Source organism: Manis javanica, chromosome 5 (assembly GCF_040802235.1).
Source record: "Manis javanica isolate MJ-LG chromosome 5, MJ_LKY, whole genome shotgun sequence".
In the NCBI taxonomy this organism is placed as follows: Eukaryota; Metazoa; Chordata; class Mammalia; order Pholidota; family Manidae; genus Manis; species Manis javanica.
Genome location: NC_133160.1, coordinates 14868327 through 14896043, shown reverse-complemented (window position 1 = coordinate 14896043; position 27717 = coordinate 14868327). Strand labels below are relative to the sequence as shown.

General features: G+C 50.5%; 1 protein-coding gene across 1 annotated transcript; it reads left to right on the top strand.

The window, feature by feature from the left end:
- On the top strand, window positions 1-27717 carry MYBL2 (MYB proto-oncogene like 2). Its single transcript, XM_037012942.2, has 14 exons — window positions 1-167; window positions 3787-3880; window positions 7474-7545; window positions 8519-8611; window positions 8818-9038; window positions 11030-11192; window positions 12586-12873; window positions 15531-15944; window positions 17966-18105; window positions 22405-22504; window positions 23799-23912; window positions 25166-25270; window positions 26482-26628; window positions 27182-27717. The coding sequence occupies exons 1-14, from the start codon at window positions 148-150 to the stop codon at window positions 27308-27310; spliced, it is 2100 nt and encodes a 699-aa protein (XP_036868837.1). The 5' UTR covers window positions 1-147; the 3' UTR covers window positions 27311-27717.

Here is a 27717-nt window from a genome sequence, read left to right as displayed (position 1 = left end):
GGCGGCGGGCGCTGCGACGCGCCGGCGCCTCCCGGAGCGGCCCCGGGGCCCGGAGCGGCCCGAGCACTTGCGCCCTGACCCCGGCCCGGCTGCCGCTCCGGGCTCAGCCGGCGGGAGGGCGAGCGCGGCGCGGCCCGGGCCGGGGGGATGTCTCGGCGGACGCGCGGGTAAGCGCAGCTGGGCGCCAAGGGCCCTTCCCCTCCCGCCTTCCCAAGTCCCATCCCCCTCCACCGCACCCGGGCCCCTTGGAGCGAGGCGGGAGCTGGGGGTTGGTTCTGCGGGAGTCGCCGCTTCGTGGGTCTCCCGGGGCAGGGCGCGCACGGAGCCGGGGGCCGCTGGGCGTCCCTCGCTCCTCTTCCCGGGCCTGCCGGGCCTCGGTGCTGGGGCGGGCGGGTCTCCTGGGACCCGCGCCAAGCCCTGCTTAATGTCATTTTTGCCTCCCGCCTAATTGCGGGGTGGGGGTGGGACGGCGGTGTCCGCTGGAAGCACCTCTATCAGGGAGGGAGGCGACCCCTGGAGAGGGAACGTGATTCTCCTAGTCCCAGCGAGCGGCCTGGAAGACACTTGTCGATCAAGCCTGTTTGGGTTCTGTTTTGCTGGTGGGCATTTCTTGTGAACACTGGGGAAACACGGCACTCCACGCCTTCGCCCCCGGCCTGAGAAGTGTGCGGGGGTAGGAGGCTCTTTTGTCCCTGCCCTCTGAGTACCCAGCCCTCGCTCGGTTTAGTTTCAGAGGCCTGTCCTGATCCACGTGAGTTCAGGACAGCGGGGTTGAAGGTGAGGAGGAAGAGAGGCTGATGGGTGTCACAGACCCCTCTGTCAGCAGTCCTTGGGGCCGAGGCCGGAACTGCGGTCTCCATTTTACTTACCCCCGGAGAGTAAGTGCTGGAGTGGAACTTGGAACCATTACTCTGGGCTTTAGGTCTGTCTTAAAACTGTGCACACGGTGTCTTGAGTTCGGGGCTTTTCAGGCAGTCTTGGAGTTGGGGAGGACAGTGGGGTCCTGAGGCACTGTTCTCCCCGGGGACTCATGCAGCCCAGATAACCTTTAACCTATCTTCAGGTGGTGTTTGACTAGGGCACCGCTCATTGCTGGTTTTCCTTAGAGTTCCTCTCCAGGAAGCACCCTGGGCAATGGTTGGGGTGCCTGGCTCAGGTTCTGTCTTACACAGGCTGCAATTTCCCAGGGCACCTACATTCCCAGGGGATGTTTTCTGTTACGGCACTTGTCAGCCCGTCTGATTTTTGGCTCAGGAAATGTTACTCCAGGTCACGACAGAGTCCCTAGAAAACTCTCAGGTCCTCCTCTGCCACTTCTCCCCTGAGGCCAAGTGGAAGAATCCTGCCATATGTGAGGGATGGTTGCCCCCTGCACCCCGTGTACACCAGGTCGGTTCTTCGTTCACTGTAACTCCCTGCTGCATCAGTGCTCCACTTCCCGCTCAGCTTCTGACTCACCCCACCTGGAGCAAAGCCCAGAACACTAGAGAGCACATAAAGGGTGTGTTGAACCTACACGTGGTTGCCACCACTGACTTGGCTTCTACTTTTTCTGCTGGGATAGTGAGGTGAGGACGAGAAGGTGAAGGTTTGGAGCCTGGTTTTGTGGACTTGGCAACTGAGGCCATCCCCGTGAGCCTCAGTTTTCACATCTATCGAATGAGTGTTGTGAACCAGTCTGCACCATGTTGGGGATAGAAATATGTTATCCTAGAATTCTCCCACCTTTCTGAATTTGCTGTCTATGTTTAAATAGTCTTGGAGCATCAGAGTGTTCACACAGGTTCACACTTTTTCACCCTTGAAGGAACTTTTACTGAGTTTCTATTAGAAGCTGGGTGCTGGACAACTGCAGGTGGTTTCCGTCAGGAAGAGGTCGGGAAGGTTGATTTTTGGCCAGCTTCATTCTGTTAGTATCTGCAATTTTTGCCTCCCACTTTGTGATGGTGGAGGACCCCATGGACTGTCAGGAATGACAAGACAAAGATTAATTCCAACTCCTGTGCCTTAATGTGTATTGTTAAGTTTAGACACTTGCTGTTCCTTTGCTACTAATAAAATTAGCATTTCTTACTAATAGGAAGTAGCAGCTTTGCTTCTTTGTTCATTTGTGTATTTGGTCATTTCCTGAGCACACATTTCCTAAGGTCTGTGGTGCCCGACCCCCAAAGGCCCTACTGTTGTGGTGGTGGAGCTGACCTGTGTTGATGACCTTGGCCATAGTAGCCTAAGGGTCTAAATTCTGAGACTGGAGGATTTCCAAAGTGCCTTGGGGGCATAGTAACTGGGATGATGCTGAGTAGTAACTGGGAAGATGCTGAGTTCTGGACAAGAAGAAAGGAAAGTAGACAGAAAGTCCACTTCCCTGTTCTGGCACAAGGCCTGTGGATGGCTTGCTTGTGTGGAGATGTATAAGTGTTTCCCACTTAAAAATGCCTGACTTCAGGATGTACCTGATAGGTGAGGTGATGCAGGTCCCACCATGTGGAGTTGGGCAGCTAGGAACCTTTGGTGAGCACCTGACATCCCTGGAGGTGGATAGTATGAGCTCCATTTTCATAACTATTGAACTTAGCAAATAGTAAATAAGATTTTTGGAGCGACTGGGAAAATGATCTGTTACTAAAAACATCCAGAATTCAAACCCGCTTGTACTTTGATTTTTTTTCTCCATAAGCTATCTGTGCCTGTGTGTAGGCAAGGATTGAGAAGGGGAAGTGCACAAGTGGACAGTTACGAGATAATAGATGTACAGTGTTATTCCCAAATAACTTATTAATATATGGATTTTGATGAGTACAAATATGTTCAGCTTTAATCCTCAAAATATCTGCAAATTTAAAAGGTTTTGTTATAGAAAATATTAAGTGGGTGTCTGGTTTTAAATATCACAATATTCTTGGTGAAATCTTAACCCCTTTTTTCTCATGGCTTTATGAAATCATTAGTGTTCCAGAAATTAAAAGAATGCTAAAGAAAATAAAAATAGCCCATAGTGCCACTTGCTTAAATAATTAAAAAAGGAGGGTGGAGGTACCTACATTTTTTTTAAAATTTTATTTTGGTATCATTAATCTACAGTTACATGAAGGACATTATGTTTACTAGGCTCCCCCCTTCAGCAAGTCCCCCCCACATCCCTGTTCACAGTCACTGTCCATCAACATAGTAAGATGCTGTAAAATCACTACCCTAGTCGTCTCTGTGTTGCACAGCCCTCCCCGTGCCCACCCAACACCATACATGCTAATCGTAATGCCCTCTTTCTTTTCTTCCCGCCCTTATCCCTCCCCACCCATCCTCCCCAGTCCCTTTCCCTTTGGTAACTATTAGTCCATTCTTGGGTTCTGTGCTTCTGCTGCTGTTTTGTTCCTTCAGTTTTCTTTTGTTCTTATACTCCACATATGAGTGAAATCATTTGGTACTTGTCTTTCTCGGCCTGGCTTATTTCACTGAGCATAATACCCTCTAGCTCCGTCCATGTTGCAAATGGTAGGATTTGTTTTTTTTTCTTACAGCTGCGTAATATTCCATTGTGTATATGCACCACATCTTCTTTATCCATTCATCTACTGAAGGACATTTAGGTTGCTTCCATATTTTGGCTATTGTAAATAGTGCAGTGATCAACATAGGGGGAGGCACCTACATTTTTAAAAACAGAGTAAAAGCCTGTCTCCCCAAACCTTTCCCTAGAGGTCACTGCCCACTGCCCACTCCCTGTCCATCCTTCATGCAGCAGCATGTGGAGACATGTCCTTGACCCTTAGTTTGCTTTCCCTGCAGTCAGGAGCTGGATGAGCTGCACTACCAGGACACAGATTCAGATGTGCCAGAGCAGAGAGACAGCAAGTGCAAGGTCAAGTGGACCCATGAGGAGGTGAGGGACACTGACTCATCTGGGGGGCAGGGGGAGGCTGCTGGCAGGTGCGGGTCTGTACTGGGAGCTCAGCCTGAGATGTGTCTGCCTGATGCCCTGACTGGTATGTTGAGGAGGAACTGGGGAAAGAAGCGGATGGTCCTCTTGTTCTCCCCAGGCCTCTTCTCAGCACCCTGGGAGACCTCAGTATTGAGGACTCGGGGGGTGACCTGTCACTCAGACCTGTGGGCCAGCAGTTTGCTGTTTTTTTCTCTTGGAAGCTGGTATGTTCTACACTTACATGGTGCACACTAGAGTGTGTCTTGTCCTTTTTTTTTCTATTTTTTTTCAAGGTATTGATACACACTCTTGTGAAGGTTTCACATGAAAAAACAATGGTTACTACATTTACCCATATTATCAAGTCCCCACCCATACCCCAGTGCAGGCACTGTCCATCAGTGCAGCAAGATGCCACAGATTGACTATTTGCCTTCTCTGTGCTACACTGTTATTCCCGTGATCCCCCACACCATGTGTACTAAACATAATACCCCTCAATCGCTGCCCTCCCATACCCTTCCCCTTTGGTAACCACAGTCCCTTCTTGCAGTATCTGAGTCTGCCGCTATTTTGTTCCTTCAGTTTTGCTTCATTGTTACACTCCACAAATGAGGGAAAGAAATCATTTGGTACTTGTCTTTTTCTGCCTGGCTTATTTCACTAGCATAATATCCTCCAGCTCCATCCATGTTGTTGCAAATGGTAGGATTTGTTTGTTATGGCTGAATAGTATTCCATTGTGTATGTGTACCACCTCTTTGTCCATCTACTGATGGTCACTTAGGTTGCTCCCATTTTTTGGCTATTGTAAAAAGTGCTGTGTGAAACATAGGGGTGCATGTGTCTTTGGAAGGCAGCTATGCTCACCACTATACCACCAATGCGTGCATGTGTCTTTGAATCTGTCTGAGAAGTTGTATTCTTTGGGTAAATTCCAAGGAGTGGGATTCCCGGGTCAAATGGTATTTCTATTTTTAGTGTTTTGAGGAACCTCCTTATTGCTTTCCACAATCGTTGAACTAGCTTACATACCTACCAGCAGTGTAGGAGGGTTCCCCTTTCTCCGCATTCTCGCCAGCATTTGTTCTTAGTCTTTTCGATGCTGGCCATCCTTACTGGTGTGGGGTGATATCTCATGTGGTTTTAATTTGCATTTCCCTTATGATTAGCAATGTGGAGCATCTTTTCATGTGTCTGTTGGCCATCTGAATTTCTTTGGAGAACTGTCTCTTCATGTTCTCTGCCCATTTTTTTATCGGGTTATTTGTTTTTTGGGCTTTGAGGTGTGAGTTCTTTGTTTTGGATGTTAACCCCTTGTTGGATATGTCATTTACAAATATATTCTCCCACACTGTAGGATGACTTTTTTCTGTTGATGGTGTCCTTTGCTGTACAAAAACTTTTTAGTTTGATGTAGTTCCATGAATTCATTTTTGCTTTTTTTTTTCCATGTAGATGATTTTTTTATACATAATTTTTAAAATTCATTTGTTATCATTAATCTACAATTACATGAAGAACATTATGTTTACTGAACTCCCCCCTTCATCAAGTCCCCCCCACAAATCCCGTTACATGGCTCCTTTATCATATACTAATTAACCATATATGCTTGGGTTTATATCAGGGCTCTCTAGTCTGTTCCATTGGTCTATGGGTCTGTTCTTCTGCCAGTACCAAATTGTCTTGATTAGGGTGGCCTTGCAGTAGAGCTTGAAGTTGGGGAGCGTAATCCCCCAGCTTTATTATTCCTTCTCAGGATTGCTTTGGCTATTTGGGGTCTTTTGTGGTTCCATATGAATTTTAGAACGATTTTCTCTAGTTGAAGAATGCTGTTGGTATTCTGATAGGAATTGCAATGAATCTGTAGATTGCTTTAGGCAGGATGGCCATTTTGACGATATTAATTCTTCCTATCCATGAGCACAGGATGTGTATCCATTTATTCATCTCTTTAATTTTTCTCATGAGTGTCTTGTAGTTTTCAGGGTATAGGTCTTTCACTTCTTTGGTTAGGTTTATTCCTAGGTATTTTATTCTTTTTGATGCAACTGAATGGAATTATTTTCCTGGTTTCTCTTTCTGCAGTTCATTGTTAGTGTATAGGAATGCCACATATTTCTGCATATTTTGTATCCTGCAACTTTGCTGAATTCAGATATTAGAACTAGTAGTTTTGGCATAGATTCCTTGTGCTTCTTGTCCTTTTAACTACTAGGAGGTTTGGCCAAATCCGTCACCTCTTTGTTATGTTAAAAACCCATGAATTGATTTTATTCTTCAGGCAACCTAATGGAAGTACAATTTGTAAATAATAAATGCACCTTTTAAAAGCCAGCAGTCCTAACAGTTTCAGCAAATGTTGAAACTTCCCCTGATTACTTCGTCCCATCTTCCTCAGCTCCAGGCAATCACTGATGGGTCTCTGATTTGGTTTGTTTTGCCTGTTCTTGATTGCCTGTAAATGAACTCATATAGCTGTACTCTTTTTTTCCCTGGCCCCCTTTGCTCAGCAAAATGCTGCATGAGTCAATCATTTGTTCATTTTTATTGCTGAATGGGTATACCACAGTGTACTTCACTTGTCAGTGGGCACTGGGCTGTTTCCAGTTTCTGGCTAGTGTGGATGGAGCTGCTAGCAGGGTTCTTACATGATCCTTTTTTTGAGGATTGTTTTCATTTCCCTAGGGAGGACATTTGAGTAGGGTTGTGGCATGGGTGTATATTAAGTTTTATAGAAACTGTCAGACCTGTTTCTGAATTGGTTGAACCGTCTTAGACTCCTGACCTCACACACCCAACTACCTTTGGTCCCTATAGCTTAGTTTACATTTTCTAGAATTTCATATACATGGAATCAGACAGTGTGTGCTCTTTGCTGTCTGACTTCTCATAATGATGAGATTTTTGTGTTGCTCTGCCAAAGTCAGTAGTCATTCTCAGGAGATTATTTTAATAGATAGTGGATTCTGCCATGTCTGCCTATCTCCAGTGCTGAGTTACTGTCATCTCTGTCCTGGGTGCCTGTACTGCCTCCTGTCCATTCTGCCCTCTTGCAGCCCCTTTTCCATGCAGCTCCCCAAGTGAACTGCATAATACGCTCATTGGACTGTGGCCCCCCACTGTTGAAATGCGTCAGTGGCTTTCCAGCCTGCATGTGGTGTGGCCCCTGCTGCCCCCCTTGCCCCTGCCCCCCGAATCCTCTTGCATGTGCTTCCTGCACTCTAGACACTTGGCTTCCTTTGAGCCTGTATACCTTGGTCTCCCTGAGTAGGCAGTCAGCACATACCTCGCCACGCCCCCAGCACAGGTGGCTCTACTTATGTTTGTGGGAGCCTCTGATTAGCATCTGTCCTCCTCTAAATCCTAAGTCCCACAAGGCCGGGGCAGCTGAGCTGCCTGCTGCATGTCTTTAGTACCTGGCATGCACATAGTAAGTGCTCACTTTATGACTGAGTGAATGAGGCTGTTCATTTTGGAGAGGTCTCTTACACAAATGTCTGCTTTTTGCACTTGTGGGACTGAACCTCCTGTCTTTCTGTTGTTGGCAGGACGAGCAGCTGAGGACCCTGGTGAGGCAGTTTGGACAGCAAGACTGGAAGTTCCTGGCCAGCCACTTTCCTGTGAGTGCAGCCCCCTTGAGGCCCCTCCCCCAGGGACAAAGGTTCAGGTTGACCAGACAGTGTGCCTGGGACAGACCTGCCAAGGAGAAGGAAAGGGAGTCCTTACCAAGCCCCACATTGGTCTAATAAAACACTTTTCCTAGGCCCTTTCTTCCCAAGCCAGAACTTGAGGCACAGTGCCTGAAGCTGGTGCACTCAGCAGCTTCCTGAAGCCCCATGCCTTGAAGCTCTGTGATATTTGCAGCGTGTGAATAGTGGCATATTTGCATTTCTTCCTGCATGTCAGGATTGAATTGTACTGTTTCTTGACAGATAAAACTGAGGGGAAATGATAGTGTCAGCAGGCTTCATGGGGAGGACCCCACAGAGCAGTGTTAGAGCCTCCTGGGGATGCAGGTCCCTCTCAGATTCCCCACCCCAGGACAGCTGTTGTCTTGTAGAGAGAGGAAGTGGCAGGAGCTGATGTCTCACTTACTTCCTGGGTCACTCAGGCAGCTCAGAGACCAGGTTCCTGACCCCTTCTGCTCCATCCCCGTCCCCCTTCCATGGGACCTGAAACCTTCAGTGAAGTAACACCCTTCCAAAAGCAAGCAAGGATCCCCAACATACCTGACAAGCTTTTTACAGGGGTTTAAAGTAAAAACAGGCAATTGCCATGTACCTCTCCACGCCCCAGCACGGACGGGTCTACATCTGTTTGTGGGAGCCTCTGAATAACATCTGCCTCCTACTAGACCCTAAGTCCCACAAGGTTGGGATAGCTCAGCTGCTGCCTGCTGCATCTCCCAATGGTAGCCCCTGCTTGGGTTAGGGTGGCATTAGGCATCTTTCCACGGGGAAACCATGCGTGTTTTTGCATGTTTGTCGTGTGTGATGGGAGCAGAGAACAAGACAGAACCCATGTGAAGTGTGCCTGGTCCCAGGAACTAAGGCCGCCACCCAGAGATCCCACAGATTCCTTTTCTCTCCCCAGAACCGCACTGACCAGCAGTGCCAGTACCGGTGGCTGAGGGTCTTGAATCCAGACCTCGTCAAGGGGCCATGGACCAAAGAAGAAGACCAAAAGGTAACTCCTGGGACATAGCTGCACACTCAGTGGGCCATTGCCCCACAGCGCATCAAGGGATCGTGAGGCTGCCCTGGGGGGCGGCAGGGGCACGTGTCAGCCTGCTGGCTGGTGAGTTGCACCTCGCAGGGCTGCATCACAGCCTTTGCAGAGTGAAGGTGCTAGGGTGGCCTGCCCTGCTGACTTCGCACGGGCCTTCCTCCAAGGTCATCGAGCTGGTCAAGAAGTACGGCACAAAGCATTGGACCCTTATTGCCAAGAACTTGAAGGGCCGGCTGGGGAAGCAGTGCCGTGAGCGCTGGCACAACCACCTGAACCCTGAGGTAAAGAAGTCCTGCTGGACTGAGGAGGAGGACCGCATCATCTGTGAGGCCCACAAGGTGCTGGGCAACCGCTGGGCTGAGATCGCCAAGATGCTGCCTGGGAGGTGAGCTGCCTCTTGGGGCTGGAGGCTGGAGTGGTTGGTGCTGTTCCCAGGGCATAAGGGCACCTGCTAGCTGTCGGGGGGATATTCTCTTGAGTCACTCAGATCTCTCTGGGGCTGTTCACTTTGCTGCACAGAAATGAATGAATCCTTTCGGATTCCTGCCTGGGGGTGCCAAGGCATCTCTGTAGGGACTTCTGAAGCAGGGCAGGAAGGGATAAGGGGCCTGTGGGCCTCCCGTTCAGTATGCAGATTTTCACTTGCTCTGTATTTCAGCTCCCTGCCTTATCCCTTGGTCTCTGCTGCAGCCAGGGTTTTTTGATCACTTTTTCTAGAGAATAAACTTCTGCTGCCTATGAAGTCAGGGCCAGGATCTGGGCGTCTGAACCATGCTCTGTTCTCTCCTGGCTGGGCCTGGTCCCTGCAAACCCTGGGGTTCTGTGGGCAGCATTGGGAAGACTGGGCCCCATTCCTGCGAGAATCTCCGGGTCAATTGCTGGTCTCCTGGAGTTGCTTATGGCTCCCTAAACTGCTATCCGTTTCCTGGAAGCTTATAAAAAAACCTATTTGTCTCCCCTATTCTTTTTGTCTTTGTGCCTTTCTCCTTCCCTTGCTTTATTTTTAATCCTCTTTATCGTGGCAGAGCGGTCCTGGAAGGGAGATGAGATAAAAAAAATGCCAAGTGGTGCATTTCCCCTGAAGTCTGCAGTGCTCTTATTTTCAAAACTCGAACCTGAGCCTGTCATCCTTTGGGCACTTCTGACTGGTTGACTCTGGCCTCTGTCTTGGCATGGCCTGCTTGGCTCAGCTGATACCACCAGCCTCGCTTTGACACACGGCCCCCCTTGCTCCCTTGCTGGGCTTCACCGCTCTGCTTGCTCCTCACTCAGTCCCTCAGGCAGACTGTGCTCTTTTCTGAGGATTCCCTGTGCTGTGCTGTTGCTCTCGAACACTCTGCTTGTGTCTCTTGTGTGGCCAGTGTGCTCCCTTCATGCTCACTGGGGCTTTTGCCTGTCCTTCCAGACTATGAATGGTCCCCAGCAACCTCCCTGTAAGTCCAGACCCTGCCCCTGCCTGGTTAGCTGCAGGTCAGCTTGTCCCGACAGCTTGCGGTGGGCATGACCGGAGATACAGACCCTCTTCTTAGGCTGGTGGATTAGTCAAGCTGTTACTCTCTGTTCACAGAGGGAAAAGTAAGTAGTCTGCTTGGAGTCCCAAAGACGGAGGTACCTGCTGTGTGTCCCACTTCTAAACTACCCTGATGCTGTGGCCTGCACAGCTGTCCTGCCGTGGGCTGCTTGGGCTTCCATAGCGCTCTGCCCCGCCTGTGCATATAGAGCACCACATGCTTCTGTGCACTGCATGTCTGGGCTACCATGCTATATATGTCATACACTGTACCTACTTGACTCTCCATCCTTTTGTACTACCGTGCCATCTGCTGCTCCCCTCCTGTGCTTCTCTGCATTTCTGTACCACTGTACTCGTGCTTTATATACATGTGTGTCTCTATATAGTCTTCAGCAAGTAATGGAATAGGGACTAGTCCTCTGATTGGCGGAGAAGCCTAGGCGCAGAGTGAGCAGTAGCCGCCCCTTCCTGTGTCATCTAGCCCTGCTCTCTGGGAGGTGAACAGGGCTTGCATTCTAGGCCAGTGAGCCTCAGGCTGGGGGTGAGAGGCCAGTGATGTGCTGTGGTTTTGACAGCTGCAGAGTGAGCAGGGAAGGGAGTGAGGTTCCAAAAACATTTCTGTCCTATGATTTCCCCATAAGGTGAATAAAACCTTGGCCTATTTCACCGAGGAGAGTTGAAATGCTCTATAAGCCTTAAGGGCCAGAAACGTGTGACTTGATCTTAGCGCTGAGACACCTGGGTGTTCATCAGGTTGAATCCTCATTTACAGAGTGGAAGCTCAACTCCAGGATGGTCATGTTATGCCTGGTGGCAACTGGTCCATGGAGTTGGGTTCAAAGGTTCCCTGTTGGCCCTTGCAGGACAGACAATGCTGTGAAGAATCACTGGAACTCCACCATCAAAAGGAAGGTGGACACCGGAGGCTTCCTGAGTGAGGCCAGAGACTGCAAGCCCCCTGTGTATGTGCTGCTGGAGCTTGAGGACAAGGACGGCTGTGCTAGTGCCCACCCCCGGGAAGGCCAGGTGAGGCGGCTGTCCAAGGTGCTGGGCCACTGATTGCACTTGGCTCCAGATCTCTTAGGATATTGCACTTGTATCTGACACTGTCTCGTGTAATACCTGTTCTTATCCACAGCTGTCACCTTATCCATAGCTGTTCACTAGTTCTGCCACAGAGTCTCCTTGTGGGCTGTGAGTCCCTCACTAGGACCTTGTCGCTCAACTTCTGTACATACCTGGCCCTTATCTGCTGCAGGTGAAGAATGACAGCAAGCTGACAAGTAAAATTGGAGATTAGGTTGAAAAGGTCCTATTCTCATCAACAGCTTTCTTCTACCTGTTGTTGCCCTTGCAGGCTTTTTATACTAAAAATGTATTTGCAGTTAAAAAAGACAGGTTTATCAACTATAACTCACACATGGTAAAATTCGTTGTTCAGTGTATATAGTTTGGAGCCATGACAAAAACTACTGTCATGTAACCACCATGGGCAGGATATATAGGACATTACTATCACCCCCAAATACCCTTGTGCCCTTCTCTGTCAGCCCATCTCCCTCCCTTAGTTCCTGGCACCTCATTTGTTTTCTGTCTTCATAATTTTATATGGTGTTCTTTAAAAAATCATGTAAATGAAATCTATGGTATTACTTCTGTAAAAATGAAACCAGTATGCAGATGTTAACATCTCCCCCCCCCCATGCCAAAGCAACTTCTTGCTTGCAGCTCTAAGCTGCACCTCTAATGATTTATTCTTAAAAAATAAAGATTTGAAGCAAGCGTTTCGAGGTAAGAAGATTTGACAATACTGGTTATGTGGTAGGTGATACTTCTTTTCACTGGTTTCCAATCTTCTGTAATCATGAACTATTGAATAATTTTTAACTCTTCCCCTTCCCTTTTCTTACCAGCCAGATAAAACTTGTTCACTGCTCCAGTTCTATAATGCCTCACTGGAGCGTTACGTTATGTTTTTGCTTGAGAGAATATCTCTTGATCCCCTGGTAGGATGTACCTATGGGGTAGCAAATGGCAGTATGAAGTGAAAATTAAAATGACTTCTTCCAGTCTGGATCCCCAACACGTCTCCTAATCAGAGGAATTTACTTCTGATGCTTTCTAGTGTATAAAAGCGATATGATTTCAAAACCTTTTACTGCTGATTGTGAGAAAGCATACATTCCACCAAAAAACTATGGGCATCAGCAAACATGGAGAAGTTGCCTTTCAGGATAGGCAGAGTGGACCGTCCTTCCTTAGTCTCTGAAAATCCCGCTAGGCTGGAAGTCAGTTTGTTTACTAGACTTTAGTTGCCTGGCACTTTTCCTTAGAATCAGATTCAGGTTGTGCGTCTCAGCTGGGATGCCCGCAGACTGTCTCCTAACAAATACCAAATGGTGTGCCCTGTGTCCAACAGGCAAGTCTTGTGACTGACTGGCCCCCAGGGCTCCCTGCCATGAAGGAAGAGGAGAGCAGTGAGGAGGAGGCCACAGCAGCCACTGCTTCTAAGGAGCAGGAGCCTGTCCCTGCGGAGCTGGACAGGGTGCAAACACCAGAGCCCTTGGAGGACTTCCCCAAGCGTGAAGACCGGGAGGGCTCCTCGCCGGAAACCAGCCTGCCCTATAAGTGGGTGGTGGAGGCCGCAAACCTCCTCATCCCTGCTGTGGGGAACAGCCTTTCTGAAGCTCTGGACTTGATCGAGTCGGTAATGTTGACCGCAGCACTTTACAGTGGGCCCAAAGCACCGCTAGCAGGGAGTACCTATGTCATGGCTGAGCATCCCTCTGTTTGCTCTGTTGTCCTGCTGACATTTACCAAGCTGATGCTGAGTGCCTGGCCTAGAGCCAGGCAGGGCCCGGGGACAGACACCAAGATAGTTGCCATGTAGTCCCTGGCTCCAGGGTGCTCCAGACTCATGCTGACTGGTGCAGGGTTGGGTGGGAGGGCTCCCTAGAGGTGGTGCTGTACCAAGACCTCAAGGAGAGCAAGGGGAGGGTGTCAGGCTATAACAGCACAGGACAGCAGGATCTTTGATCACCACAGATGGCTCTCAGGGCCTGGGAAGTGCCTGCAGCTGAAGTGGTCAGCAGGTCTGATTACTCAGTGGAACAGCCCTCCAGGCCGCACTAGCTGTGGGTTATGCCCCTTGCAGGAGAGCTCCTTCGTGGGGGCTGCACTGCACCTCTTAGTGTCACATCTGCAGCTACATCAGTCAGGCCTGTGGTGAGGGGTGGCTTTCAGGAAGTGATGGGCAAGGGGCCTGCCATTCAGGAGGAGTGGAGATCACTGAGAGGCTTCCCTCCCCTTGCTAAAACGGCACTTTTATTGAATACTATGAAATACTAGGCTCTGACTTTACTGTACAGTACACACACTATGCTGTGAGTGGTGTCCTTTGTGTTTTGTAGGTGAGGTGGAGGCTCAGAGAGGTTAAGTAGTGTACCCAACGTCACACAGCCAAGTAAGCTTGGTGGCCTTGACCATTGTGCTGTGGTCTCACTGTCTTGTCCAGTGAGAAGTTGGATGGTACAGTCTCCAGGGCCCTCTGCCTCTGGGTCTCAACGCTGAAGGGATTGCAGAGTAGATTGAGAAGCAGATCTGTTGTGTTCAACAAGCTCTGATGCTGTGTGTTCCCTCAGGATCTGCTCTGTGCTCAACACTGTTGGCATTTCATCTCCCTTCATCCTCAGGCTGTTCTTTATCTTCTACTTGGTAGGCACAGAGAATAGGACAGGGGAGCTCACTTTTATCTGGCACCCACTGTATGCTGTGTCCAATGCTTCATTAATTCCATATCTAACATTTGAGTGCCTGCTGTGTGGCAGGCTCATTACTTGGTACTTAAAACATATGCTGTTAGTCCTGTTAGTTCCAGCGCTGTGAAGTGGGTGGTAGTTCATCACTAGTGAGGTTAGGAGACTCAGAGAGGTTAGGAGACTTGTCCAGCATCACACAGCTGGTGAGTGCTTATTTCAAGAATCAGGCCTTGTTGTCCAGCTCTAAGCTCAAGCTCTTTCCATGATGACCTTCAGTGGCTAATTGTGCAGTTAATTGCAATTGCAGAAATGCTATCTGTCTTTCCCTGCAGCACCTCTAGGCAGTCCTTTTTGGAGGTGCTTCTGGTCTAGTACATGCTCTCTGGGGCCATCTCAAGTTAGAGATTACTGCTGGGAGTGTGGGCCTGAAGTCAGTGCTACTGCCCAGGCTCCTGCCAATCCCAAGGAACAGAAATCACCATGAGGATCTGGGTCCACTCAGGGTCAAACCTCCAGGGACCAGAGTGGAAGCTTCTGTCTCCAGAAGCCCTTGGCTGGGCTATAATTTATTGGGCAGAGGTGGGAACACCTGGTTATGCTTCTCAGTGTTGGTTTTAGAAATTTAGTGACTTTGGCCTGATTGCACCTCTCTGGCCTGTGTTCCTCCATTATGAAAGGGGGAGAGTAATGCTTCCCTGGCAGGGTTGTTGTGGGATTGGAAGCAACTTAGCTGAGATGGTCAAGGAGGTACCCACAATTGACAGGCTAGTGGGGTGGTGCCTCCTCTCCAGGAGTGTGGCCAGCAAATCAAGACCCTTAAGCCTGGTCACACAGCCTTGGGCCTCAGGCCCACTTCTGGTAATCTATGTTAATAAAGATGTTATTTTTAATTTAAAAAAATTAGGGGAACAAACCTCAATGTCCAACAGAAAGGTGGGGATAGCTAAGTAACTGATATAATCACATGACGGAATATTTTGCAGTCATAAAAACTGTTAAAGAAGTTGAAAATTTTTTACCATAATAACTAGTATTTACTAATAGTAAACATTTAACTCATAGGTAATAGAATTAGGTACTATTATAAACTAAGTGGAAAAAGCAGGATGTAGAAATGATTTATACTCAGGTTAAAAACATGCAAAATTCTAGATAACAGACACATGTAAGTGGTAAAATGCTAAAGACATGCATGAGAATGGTAAACACTGAATTCAGGCAGTGGTCTATCTTCAGGGAGAGGATGTGAGCAGGAGGTGGAAAAGAGTGTCAGTGATGAGGTTTTATTTCTAGACTTATTGATGGGGATGTGATTCCTCTTTTTTCTATTTATTTGTGCCTCTTGTATATGTGTTGCTTAGAACATTTTTTAAAATAACAGCAAGCAACCATATGCACAATATGACTTCAGTTATAGTTACCAATATAGATACACAGACATAGAAGGGTCTTCAAGGAAATGCAAGAAAATGTTAATGATGGTCATTCCTGGACTTTGGGATCACGCTTGGCAGTCGTGTATTTTCCTTTAATGAGTGAGTTTTTTTTGCATCAGTGGGTAGAAAAGCAGAGCCATTGCAGCTCTTCCTACACCCCCTCTGGGCAGGACCCTGATGCTTGGTGTGACCTGAGTAAATTTGACCTCCCCGAGGAGCCTTCCGCCGATGGCAGCTTTGGCAACAGCCCGGTGCCGCCTCAGCCACCCCAGCCACAGCAGCCTCCCCCGCACCGCCAGCTTGTCGCCCCGGTGCCCAGTGTGACCGAGTACCGCCTGGATGGCCACACCATTTCAGACCTGAGCCGGAGCAGCCGAGGCGAGCTGATCCCCATTTCCCCCAGCACTGAAGTGGGGGGCTTTGGCATCAGCACGCCACCCTCGGTGCTCAAGCGGCAGAAGAAGAGGCGTGTCGCCTTGTCCCCCGTCACAGAAAAGAATGCCAGCCTGTCCTTCCTGGACTCCTGCAACAGCCTCACCCCCAAGAGCACTCCCGTCAAGACCCTGCCCTTTTCTCCATCCCAGGTGTGTGGGCCTCACCCCGGGTGCTCACTGGGTTTGGTTTGTGGACTACCAGTGCCCAGTACTGGGGCCTGGTGCACAGGCATGTGCCACTCAGCTAGTGTTCGCTGAGCATCTGCTGTGTGTGAGGCTCTGTACTACGTGTTGGGGACAGGGGTGAGCAAAACTAGACCTGGTTCTGCTCTCACAAAGCTTACACTTTTGTAGGAATACCAGTTAATAAAAGGCAAATAGATATGAAATCTGGTATGAAGGAGAAGGCTCACAGATGATGACAATCTAGTCTGGGGAGGTTGTCATCCAGGAGGGCTTCTGTGAGGAGGAAGAATTGCTTGAGCTGGGGACAGTAGATTATAATCAGCAAAAAAGGGAAGGTACTGCATGGCCTGTTTGTTAAAAATAATCAATTCGTTGAGCATCTATTTCATGCCAGACTAACAGGCACTGGGGTGCAGAGGTGAAGATGATATCCCTGCCCTTGCCAAGGATGGCCATACTGGGGACAGCCTTATAACAGGGCTGACCAGGATGGAATTGGGAATGGCCATTACTAAGTTGTTGAGATCGTACTGTGTCCCAGGTCCTGCTTCCTGGGACTCTGTATATATATACATCCCACAGAGGGCTGAGGGAGGTGCCCTGTCTTTCTAGAGGTCGGGGATGTGCTCGGGCTGCTTCGAGATATCTGAGCTGGGTTTTGTTAGTCAGTGGGCTGGAGCAAAGGTGTGGAGATGGGGAGAACAGAGTGCAGGTGTGAGGTCCAGAGCTGGACCTGATGGGGGTGGGGAGTGGGGGCGGTGAGAGGACGGGTGGGGTAGGGTCCAGGAGGATGGACTGGTAGGTGGGTGAGAAGCTTGGAGTGTCTCTCGGTCCGGATGGGAGGCCCGGAGGTGGCACAGGTTCAGGCTGTCAACCCCAAAGCCCAGTGTAGGATCCTGAGCGAGTGAGGCCAGGTCTGCTCATTGGGAGACCAGTGGTGTTTTCTGAGAGGCCCTGTCTTAGTCCCCTAGGACTGCCATTACAAATACCAGAGACAGGGGTGGGGATTAACCCACAGAAACTGCCTCACAGGCCTGGAGGCTGAGATGAAGGTGTGGGCAGGGTCGGTTTCCTCTGAGGCCTCCCTCTGGCTTGTAGACGGCCATCTCCCGTCTGTGTCTTCATGCAGTCTTCTCTCTGTGTCTGTCCTCATTTACACTGTGTGATCTTAGAGGGACAGCAGCTGTGTTGGTTTAGGGCCCACCGATATGATGTCATTTTGCCATAATCACCTCTTTAAAGGCCTTGTCTCCAAATAGTCACACTCTGAGGCCCTGTGGGTTAGGGTTTCAGTGTATGTATGTGGGGGAGTGGCACCAGTCAGCCCATAACGCCCCAGGTGAGCACTGCCTGCTAGAGAAGGTAGGCAGCAGAGCCCTGAGCTGCACTAACAAAGCCAGGTGATGGAGGGCATGCTTCAGGGCACTGGACTTCAGGGCTGCAGGTGGCCTGGAGCTACCAGGGCCACTGGGATGGGGCAGATGGTGCTGTAGACTGGCTCAGACCTGGATTTGAGTCCTGTCTCCAGTACTCAGCACAAGAATCTAACCCTAAGCCTCTAATCTCTAAATGGGGTCATAATAGTATGTAGGTTCTGCAAAATCTGAAAACCAGTCAATTCCTGGTGTAAAGTGCTGATCATCAGACTGAGAAGCTGCTCTTAAATGTCCCCATCACCAACCTTAATCCTCCTGTCTCCTAGCCCCAGGCCATTTAAGAGCTCCCCTTCCCAAGTGCTGCTCTCACTTTCTTCTGCCCTACCTGTGCTGTCTGCGTCTTGGCATGGGGCGGGAGACAGCCTTCCCCCAGCCTGGCAAGGCGAGGACTAGGGGGCATGACAAGCCAAGGGGTCTGCAGAGCCCGGCTGATCTGACCTGGTCTCTGTTCTCAGGTGTCTGACGGAGGGGGGCTGCTCCTAGGTCAGGATGGAACTTCTCTCACCACCCCTGGCTGTCACGTTCTGTTTCCTTTTTCTTCTGTGGCAGTTTCTGAACTTCTGGAACAAACAGGAGACACTGGAGCTGGAGAGCCCCTCGCTGACGTCTACCCCGGTGTGCAGCCAGAAGGTGGTGGTCACCACACCCCTGCACCGGGATAAGACACCCCTGCACCAGAAACATGCTGCGTGAGTGCTCTGCCAGCCCCCTGCTGGCACAGCGAGGCTAGCCTGGTGGGGCTGGCCCTGGGGGAGGGGGGCCCCCTTGGAAAAACACCTGGGACTCTTGTTTCTGGGAAGCCACCTCCATCATGTCACTACATCCTTCATTTTTGTCAGTATGGTCTGGTCCTTCACCTCTGTTCTTTTATCATTTTTGTTTTTTAGTTTGATGGGCTTCTAATCTCAGGAATGGAGAGAGTCCAAAATGCCACTTCAAACTTAAATCTCTCCAACTCTTAGGAGTTTCAAGTGCAAACGCACTGATCGAGGAGCCATGTGAGCAGGACAGTGGGTCCCTGCCTGGTTCTCCATCTCTGTGGAGCCTGGTGGGGAGGGAAGGCTGTGAGCCCTCAAAGCCCAGTGTCTTGCCCTCTGAAGCGTGTACAGGCTGCCTACCTGCATGCTTTTACAAAAGTGCCTTCCCATATTGTGCTTCCTTTTTTCGGCCAGACTGAATTTCAGGGAGGGAGATTTGCTTAACTGCGTCTGCTATTTGCATTTGCTGCAGGAGAAGCACTGCTCTTTGTTACTTCTCCAGTAAGGTACGTAACTGAGGGATCAGCTCAGCAATTAGAGCCCTCGTACTGATGCATAACTTCAGAGAAGACGGATGACTCCCGTGGTCAGAAATCGACAGCTGACCTAGAATTTAACATAAATACATGTCATGGGAAATGATTCTCCAGTCAAGCCAGCATCCTGAGCATTAAATCAAACCCTTCAGATATGCTGGAACCCAAAAGCATTGGTACTTCTTTTTTTTCCTTCTCAGCCAAGTTCATAATCTGCTGCTCCAGCTTCCCTGTTTTCTTCCACAAGAAGCAGCGTTTCCTGTGCTCTCGCTTGCTGTCCAGCTCCCCGCTGCCATGTTGTAGTCTGTTCCTTTTCTCTGAAGGTCATCCTTCAGAAGACCTGCAGTGTGGGTCTGCAGGTGATGAGTTATAGCTTTTTGTGTAGCTGAAAAAGTTGCGTTAAGTTTTGAAAAGGTAACTATCCTCAGTGTTTTTACTGAGGCTAGACCTCCAGGTTGACAGATTTTTTTCTTTCAGCCTTAAAGATGTTGCTCCCCATCATCTGGCTTGTACTGTTTTATCATCGGTTTTGAACAATTTGATTGTGATATGCCGTGATTGAATTTCTTTTGTTTCTTAGGTTGGTGTTCACTGAGCTTCTTGGATCTTTGAGTTTTTTATCAAATTTGGAAACATTTCAGCCACTCTATCTTTGAATATTTTTTTGGGGCCTCCTGCCTCCAGTGCTCTTGAGGGACTCCACAGTTGTACATTTGTTCAGCTACTTGGAGTTGTCCCACAGCTTACTGACATCATTTTATGTATATATATGTATGGTTTTTTTTTTTGTTTCATTTTGCTACTTTCTACTGTAATGTCTTCAAGTGTACTAATGTTTTCCTCTGCCACATCTAATCTGTGGTCACGCCAGCTAGTGCATTTTTAATCTCAGGTATTATGGTCTCCCATTTCTACAAATTCAGCTGGATCTCTCTGAATGAATATTCAGTCCATCTCTACTTCACTTTTCAGCCACATGAAACAATAACTGTTTAGTGTCCTTGTCTGCTGATTTTATTTAGCCTGTGTATCAGTTCAAAGTCCATTTCAGCTGATGGGGGCTTTTGTTTGGTATCTTGCTGGGGTTATTTTATGCTGCTTTGTACATCAGATTGGGTGCCAGATGTGAATTCTCCGTTGTTGTGTGCTATATATTTTTGTACTCCTGTGAAGTTTTTTGAGCTTTGTTCTGGGATGCAGTTAAGCTGCTAGCAAACAGTTTGATCCTTTTGTATCTTTTAAGATATATCAGTGGGACCAGATCAGCAGTATATTCAGGACCCGCCTGAACCCAGTGTCCTGAGAATAAGGCTTCCCAGTCTGTCTGGTGGGAATGAGCACTCTCTCCAGCCCTATGTGTTGAGGACTGTTTGCTTCTGATCTTTTTGCGTGGTTCTTCCCTTGTCTCAGGCAACCTCCTCAGGTGTGTGTACGTTCTTAGTGTCCTGCTGAATACGTTTCAAGTCTGGGGTTCTCTGCTTTCTGGTGCTCTTGCCAACTCCAGCTGCCCTAGTCTCCCTGGCCACTCACTGCGGTCTCTGAGCCCAGGAGCCTGCCCCGCTTCAGCAGCTCTCCCCTCCCTGTGCTGTGCCCAGAGCAGGCGGCTCATCTCCTTGGCCTCCCACCCCTCAGGGGTCACTGCCCTTGTTGCCTGATGTCCAGTGTCTTGAAACCTGTAGTTTTTCCTGTGTTTTGTTGTTTTAGGCAGGATGTGATGAGTCTGGTCCCTTGTGTCCCATTTTGGCCAAAAGTGAGATCTGCTTTATTTTTAAATCCAGATTGTGGTAACAAAAGACTTTTTCAGTTTTCATTAAATAAAACCCAGTCGGTGTATAGGATTTCAGATAGTGATAGAAACTATGGGGGGAAATTACATGGGCCTGGGGAGCGCAGAGTAACGGTGAGGGGTTTTTAACTTAGTAGGACATCAGGGATGGCCTCTGGTCAGGGACAGCAAATTCTGATACCTATCCAGCCCTTATTCCTTTGTATAAACCCTTTTTTTTCCCTCCCTGGGTCCTTGTAGGGGTGTTTTTGGGTTCATTTGTTTCCTTGTGTGCTTTTCTTAGTTATTCCTGAAATTTGCCAGGCTACTTACTGGTGTGCTTATCTCTATTAACTTTTTCCCCCAAATTTTCATTTCAAACTCAAGACTTTGAGCTGAGAAAATGTGCTGTGTTTTTTTTAAAATTGTTTCTCTAGTATTTGTCCCTTTTACCTCCTCCTCAGGCTTCCCTTCCTACATAGTCTCCTCTGTATCTACATCTCTTCTCATGTTCATATTCTTGTTCACCTTAAGCCACTTCCAACTCTGCAAGGATGTCACGTGATTGTCTTCTGATTGACTAGCTGGGTTCTGCAGCTGCCCATGTACCAAGACCTCTAGCTTACGGATTTGTTGGTGTTCCCTTTTCAAGTGGGCCTCCCTCAGTTTTCTAACATCTGTATTCCCAGTTCTTGCTGACACCATGGATTAGAAAGGTTCTAGAGTTTTCTCATGTTGGCTGTAAAAGCTCCGTGTCCCATAGAGGTGTATGTCTGGTCCTGAGGCTCAATCATCTGAACTGAGAGATGCTTGCCCATGTTCTCTATGTGCAGAGTGGGGTCTGTGTGTGTCCATGTGGGAGATAGCAAGGGTTCGTGAAGGGATTGTGTGGATCCCTGTCTGATCTCTCAGTCCTGAAGGAGATGAAAAAAGGAAGGTTTACACTTGCCCTGGCTTTTCATCTCCCCATGGGAGGGCTGACAGGCTGAGGGAAGCGGCCAAGTCCAGGAGTTGACTCTGCACTGAGTCCTTGACCACCTGGGTGTTTCTCACGTCCTCTGACACAGTAAGGCTTCAGCAGTCAGCTGTGGCGGGGCACCTCTGGGTGACTGAGGTCACATGGGCCTGCTGCAAGGGGAGTCTGGTGCCCACTGTTAGATCCGACATCTGCCCATGGCCAGCTGGCTGGGTCCTGGCCCTGTATCTCTGGTCTTGGCTGCAAGGTGCTCCATCTGTCTCTCTTCCCAGAGGGTTTTTCCAGCACAGGCAGAAATGACCCACTGGTGGGGCCACATCTGATAGTAGCTTCCTAGTATTTCTGTTTGAGGACTAGACCTTCCCAAGTCTCTCTTTGCTATAGGTTCCCCTCCACACTTCTGTCCCCACTCTGGTCATTGGAGGAGACTTGGGAAGAGGATAAGCGAAACACATGCTCTGGTCTCCCCATCACTCACCTGATGTCAGCTGTGCCATTCTTTAAAAACGCTGCGACTGTGTGCTCTCCGGAGAGAGCTTAGGGGGGAGGGCCTTGGTCTTCCTGCAGTTCCGCTTTACTCCCCTCCCCCTCTCTCACTTGACCTGAAATGTGGCCTCCAACCCACTTTTTTTGTGAAAAGACCTAGCTATAGACTAATGACTGGGCAGCATTCTTAGCTTATACCCTCCTGGGACCAGGACCCTCTGACACTATTTCCTGCTCTTCCCTGTTTCTGAGGGTACCCTTCGTCTAAGCTGTTAAGACACCTGGGGGTTGAGGAGGTGGGTGGGTGGATGAGTGCCATGGGAAGAAACCTTGAACCAGGGTTTCCTCCCTGCTGCCAAGGCCAAAGGCCAGGTGGAAGGAAGGTGGGAGTCATGGATGGCCTGCAGCAGAGCAGCTGGTGTCTGTCCCCAACCCCATCACTAAGCCTCCTCCTCTGTCCCTGGCAGGTTTGTAACCCCAGATCAGAAGTACTCCATGGATAACACGCCCCACACGCCCACCCCATTCAAGAATGCCCTGGAGAAGTATGGACCACTAAAGCCCCTGGTATGTGGTGTGGCCAGCTGGATCTGTGCAGTGGGGTCTCACATCCAGCCACTTATAGTGCACAGGGCCCTTGCGCTCTGAGACCTCACTGGATTCTCCCAACAGCCTTGAGAAGTTGCAGATATCCTAATTATATAAATGGGTAGACTGAGGCTGAGTTACTTTAATTCATCAGACTTTTCCTGAGCACCTGTACTGTACCAGGCAGGCACTGGCTGGTTGGTGCTGGACAGCTAGCAGGCATCCTGGTGAATTGCAGACTGGGCTGGCGGAAACTGATGTTAAACGTGAATGCGTGCTTTCAGCACATCTTACATACTGGGAAGAAAATGGGCAGGTGTTGGAATGGAGATGGATGGAGATGGACTCGCTTGGGTGCTGTGGCTAATTTGGTGAAAAGGCAACTTGCTCTTCAAACCAAAGCCTTTTGACTAACTGCTAGTTCTTTACAAAGCCGGGAAAGCCCCTCGATGGAGGGCTGGAGGTGGCCAGTGAAGAAGCACCTCAGCACCATGGGATTGCCCTTCCGTACTCTGGCTCCTGGTAACAAGCTGACACCTTGGGACAGGCAGGCATTTTGGAAACAAGTTGGAGGTGATGAAAGGCAGAGAAGCATCCAGCCTGTGTCTGCAGCATGTCCCCTCTCTACATGGAACCCCATGTGAAAGCCTCAGACAGTGGGGGCCTGGCGGGGTACTAGTCGGCACTGCCCCTCCATGTCCTGATGGGGCTTTGGTACCCAGGCAATGAAACACCAACGTGCTCTGTGCACTGGTCAGGGGGTGCACCTGATGCTGGCACCTGCAGTAAAGGGCATAGGGGCTTTTAGATGGACTTCTCAGGTTCTCTGTCCCCTGCACCTGGGTGGGTGGCTCTTGCCTTCCCGTCTCTGCCACCTGAGGCCCGGGAGGTCTCTTGGAGTCCCCAGAGAAATGCATCCAAGTATCTCCATTAGTGCAGGATCAAGGGGTGAGGAATGTGGGCTCTGAGCATGTCCAGGTTCTAATTCAACAGCTGTGTGGCCTTGCGCCAGGCTCCTGCTCTCTCCCAGCCACTATTACTACCCTGCAGAAGATGGCAGCTGTTCCACAGCTGTGTGAGGGGTTGCTGTGGTGGAGGCCTGGCCCATGGCAGCCCTCTGAGTTGAGGTCTGTCTGCTGTCCAAGGCAGGACACTTAGTGTTTATAAATAATGCATGTGAGTCCAGTTCCCTGGCATGGGCCTCTGCTGCATTGTGCAGGACAGCCTCTGTGTGGCTGGGTGCAGAGCCTCACCTGGGCTGCCCTGCCCCTAGCCCCAGACCCCTCACCTGGAGGAGGACTTGAAGGAGGTGCTGCGCTCCGAGGCCGGCATCGAACTGCTCATCGAGGATGAAGGGAGGCCTGAGAAGCAGAAGAGGAAGGCTGGGGTAAGTGGCTAGCCGGGGCAGGAGAGCCCGTAGGGCGGCTTGGGCAGGGGACAGCGGGGCGATGGGGAGGGGAGGGGACAGCTGGTACAGCTGGGGCACTGGGGAGGGTGGAGCCGTGGCCCCTGGCTAGCTGCTCCCTGTGTGGTTATCCCTGGTGCTCGAGACCTTCCCCTCATCTCTTTGAACCAGTCCCTTAGTTATTTAACGTGTCTGAACCCTTCTGAAGTGGGTCTGGGCTGGGTGGGTAGACAGAGACCCAGATGGGGTCGCTCCCTCCTGGAGTTGAGTGGGCCGACTCAGACACTGGACAAACATCAGAAACTGCATACACACAGCACTAAGGGAGGAGGAAGGCACAGAGCCAATTCCCAGGGAAATCCTTCAGGCGTGGCCTGGTTTCTGAGCTTTGTGAGCCAGGGGGGGACAGTTACTTCAGGTGAGGTGGAGAGCTGGCAGGGGACACTGGTTATGGACACGGGTGGTGCTGAGGGCAGGGCAGGGGCTAGCCCAGAAGCCACACTTCTAGGTTGGCCTCTGTCCCACACTGTGTGTAGTTTCCCAGTAGCAGGCAGACTCTGGGTCCCCTCTGTCTTTGTGCCCTCCCCCTTTTTTTCCCAGATACTCTATTCTGGAAGAAGGTGAGAAGATGGAATGTGCCAGGGTGGTGGGCAAAGGTTACTGGGAGGAATTGGGGGGTGGGTAGTCAGCTGGGAGGGATGCACCTGGCTGGGGCCTTGGGTGTTTGGGTGAAAAGGACTTGACCTAGGGCTCTCCCTGGCCTTCTCTGTCTTAGCAGTTCTAAGCCATGGCAGCACCTGTATGGGGCATGCTGCTGGGTCAAGGGGTGTTAGTCCAAGATCCCCTCCTTGACATTGGAGCTGACCCCTGACCTGCTTGTAGGAGGTGCAGGGGTGCGGCTGGATATTCCTACAGCAGGCCTGTGTCCATTGGGGTTTTATGTCTTATTTGTCTGCAGGTGGGTGTTGAGGTGTAACTTGGATGATACAGGAGGGTGTTTAGTATGGTACAAACTTGGCTGCGTGTGGCCTGTCGAGGGGGTGAGGCATGGGTTCCTGGGTGGAGGTTGGTGTTTGTGTTGTAGCATTTGCCAGGACAGTCTGATGGGGCCAAAGTGCCCTGGTTCTGTGAGCAGGTGGGTGGCTGGGGCAGGTATCCTCAAGGTGCTGATTGGGCACCAGGGGAAACCTCAAACCCCTGCCCTACCCTAAACGCCTCATCCTCCACATCTCCAGCTGCGGCGGAGCCCCATCAAGAAAGTTCGCAAATCCCTGGCGCTTGACATCGTGGACGAGGACATGAAGCTGATGATGTCCACGCTGCCCAAGGCTCTGTCCTTGGTAAGGGGCCTGAGGAGGCGAGCACTCTCTCAGCCACCGTCCCCAGGGACTGCAGGGGCTCTTCTACCCCAGGGAAGGGGAGTCTCCCTGGAGGCCTCTGCCTTGGACCCTTAAGCTGTGGAGAGGATCCTGGAGGTCAGCTGGTCTGGGGGTTCTTGGACTGAGTGTCTGGGTTCCCTGCTCAGCAGGAAGGGCCCTGATGGGGAGGTGGGGCAAGCACTCAGTCCTGCATCCATTGATGACAGCTTCGCTCAAGTCTTCCACAGGAGGGTTTTTGTTGGCAAGAGTTGCATTGCTAGAACACATTTGAAAACGTGGATCTGGGTCCCAGCATCTTCCCTTCTTGTGGGGATGACCCTGGAGGAAGGGTCCGTGTCATGTCTCAAGGCACAGCCAGGTGGTTGGGGCACATCAGCCCTGGGATGGGGTGCTGTCCAGTTCCCAAGGCTGACCTCCAGGAGGGGGCTGTTGGCCTGTGCAGAGCCTAAGCCCCCAGAAACCATGCCACACTTGATTCTCACAGCAGACAATGGTGTGGCTCCATCTTTCCCTGGCTTCCCAGGGGGAGACAGCAGGGAAGCATGTGGGGCGAGACAGGTTCCTTATCCAGGTCTTACAAGGAAGACTACTGTGCCCACAGTCTTTGCAAAGAAACCTCAGCCTGCCCTGGGGTCCCTTCAGGCTGGGCATCCAGTGCCCTCCAGCCAGACCTGCAGAAGGCTGCCTCGGGCATGTGAAATAATTACCAAAGAAAAGGCCTATGGCAAGTGGTTAAGATTAGGGTGTGGAGTGGGGTGGACCTTGGTTGAGTCCTGCCACCAGCATTTGCTCTCTGGGATCCCTAGGTTCCCAGAGCCTCAGGTTTTTGCCTGTGATAAGAGCAGAGTCCAGCAGACTGTCAAGAGGTGGTGGCCTGGAGGGTGTGGAGGCTGGGCCACATGGGGGCATTTTGTGCAGCACGTATACTGGTCTCATAGTGCTTCAGGTCAGAGGAACCAGCATTGTTGCCACCCACGAGGTGCCAGGCCCTGAAAAAGGCACTTTACAAATATGAACCCACCTGGAAGAGGAAACGGAGGCTTAGGACTGAATGCCCTACCCGAGAGATCTCCACAGCTGGGAGGTGGTGGTCCTGGGGTGGCTGTGTTCTTTTTCTTTCCACTAAGAGCTGGTGGCATATGAATGAGTTGCAGGTTTGATTTTTATTTCAGCCGACAAATGTCCCATCAGGCTCCTCCAGCCTCCTGCCAGGCATCAAAGAGGACAACAGCCTGCTCAATGAGGGCTTCCTGCAGGCCAAGCCCGAGAAGCCGGCAGGGGCCCAGAGGCCCCGGAACCACTTGCCAGCACCTGCCCCTGTGAGTGCTTGCTGGCCACAACTGTGGCATCATCCTTGGGGACTTGCTTTGCTGTCCTTCTCACCTCAGGGCCTTTGCACAGGCTATTCTGAATGCTCTTCTGTGGTTCTGTTTGCCTGATTAACTTGGACACCACTCTCAGGGAACTCTGTACCAGCAGCCTCCGCCTCCAAACCACTCTGGTGGGCTCACTTGTAATTAAGTCATTCTATTTTGCTGCTCAGCAAAAGTCTGTCTCTGACAGTAGGGGCTGCCCTGGTTGCTCATATGCCAGCATATGCATTATGAGTCCCTGGCTGCCCCTTCCCACCGGCCTGCATGGCTGTAGCATTTGCTCTCGTGGAAGCTGCTGCCATGTTGCCTGGTCCAGCCTCCTTGCTCTAGATCAGGGAGCTCAAGAGTGGTTGCCTCAGTGTCACCAGAAAGGTGGTGTGAGCATATGAAGATTTGTTGCTTCTAGAGGGAGGGAGGATCATAGACATGTCCCCAACTCCTCCACAGCCAGGCAGCATGCTTCCCCCACCTGGGTGCTAATTCTTTTGCCTGCTCCCAGATGACCAGTGCCTGGAAGACGGTGGCCTGTGGGGGGACCAGGGACCAGCTCTTCATGCAGGAGAAAGCCCGGCAGCTCCTGGGCCGCTCAAAGCCCAGCCACACATCCCGGACCCTCATCTTGTCCTGACTTGCTTGGCCTTCACGAGAGCCCATTCTCATGTTTACAGGGGGCTGGGGAGACCAAGGTGGGTGTGAATTTGAGAGCCACACTCCGATGACCACCTGCAGGGAGCCTTCTGCCACCAGCCCCTCCCCAGACTGCTCAGGTGAAGACAGAGCAGAGCCACCCACTGTCCTGTCTCGGTGTATGGCTGCAGACGGTTTCTGGTGCTAACAGAACAAAGTCCCACCCCTGGGCCTGCCCTGCCCCCTCCGGGTGCCATAGGAAGTCCCATTAGCTTCTCCCAAAGCCCTGGTCAGGCCTGGCCTCATCTCATACCCTGCTTAAGGCAGGGGGCATGGCCAGCGCGCTCCTTCCTTCCCTGAACCTGTTGGTAACATTTTTTTGAAAAAATAAAACTGCCTTTCTTGTGT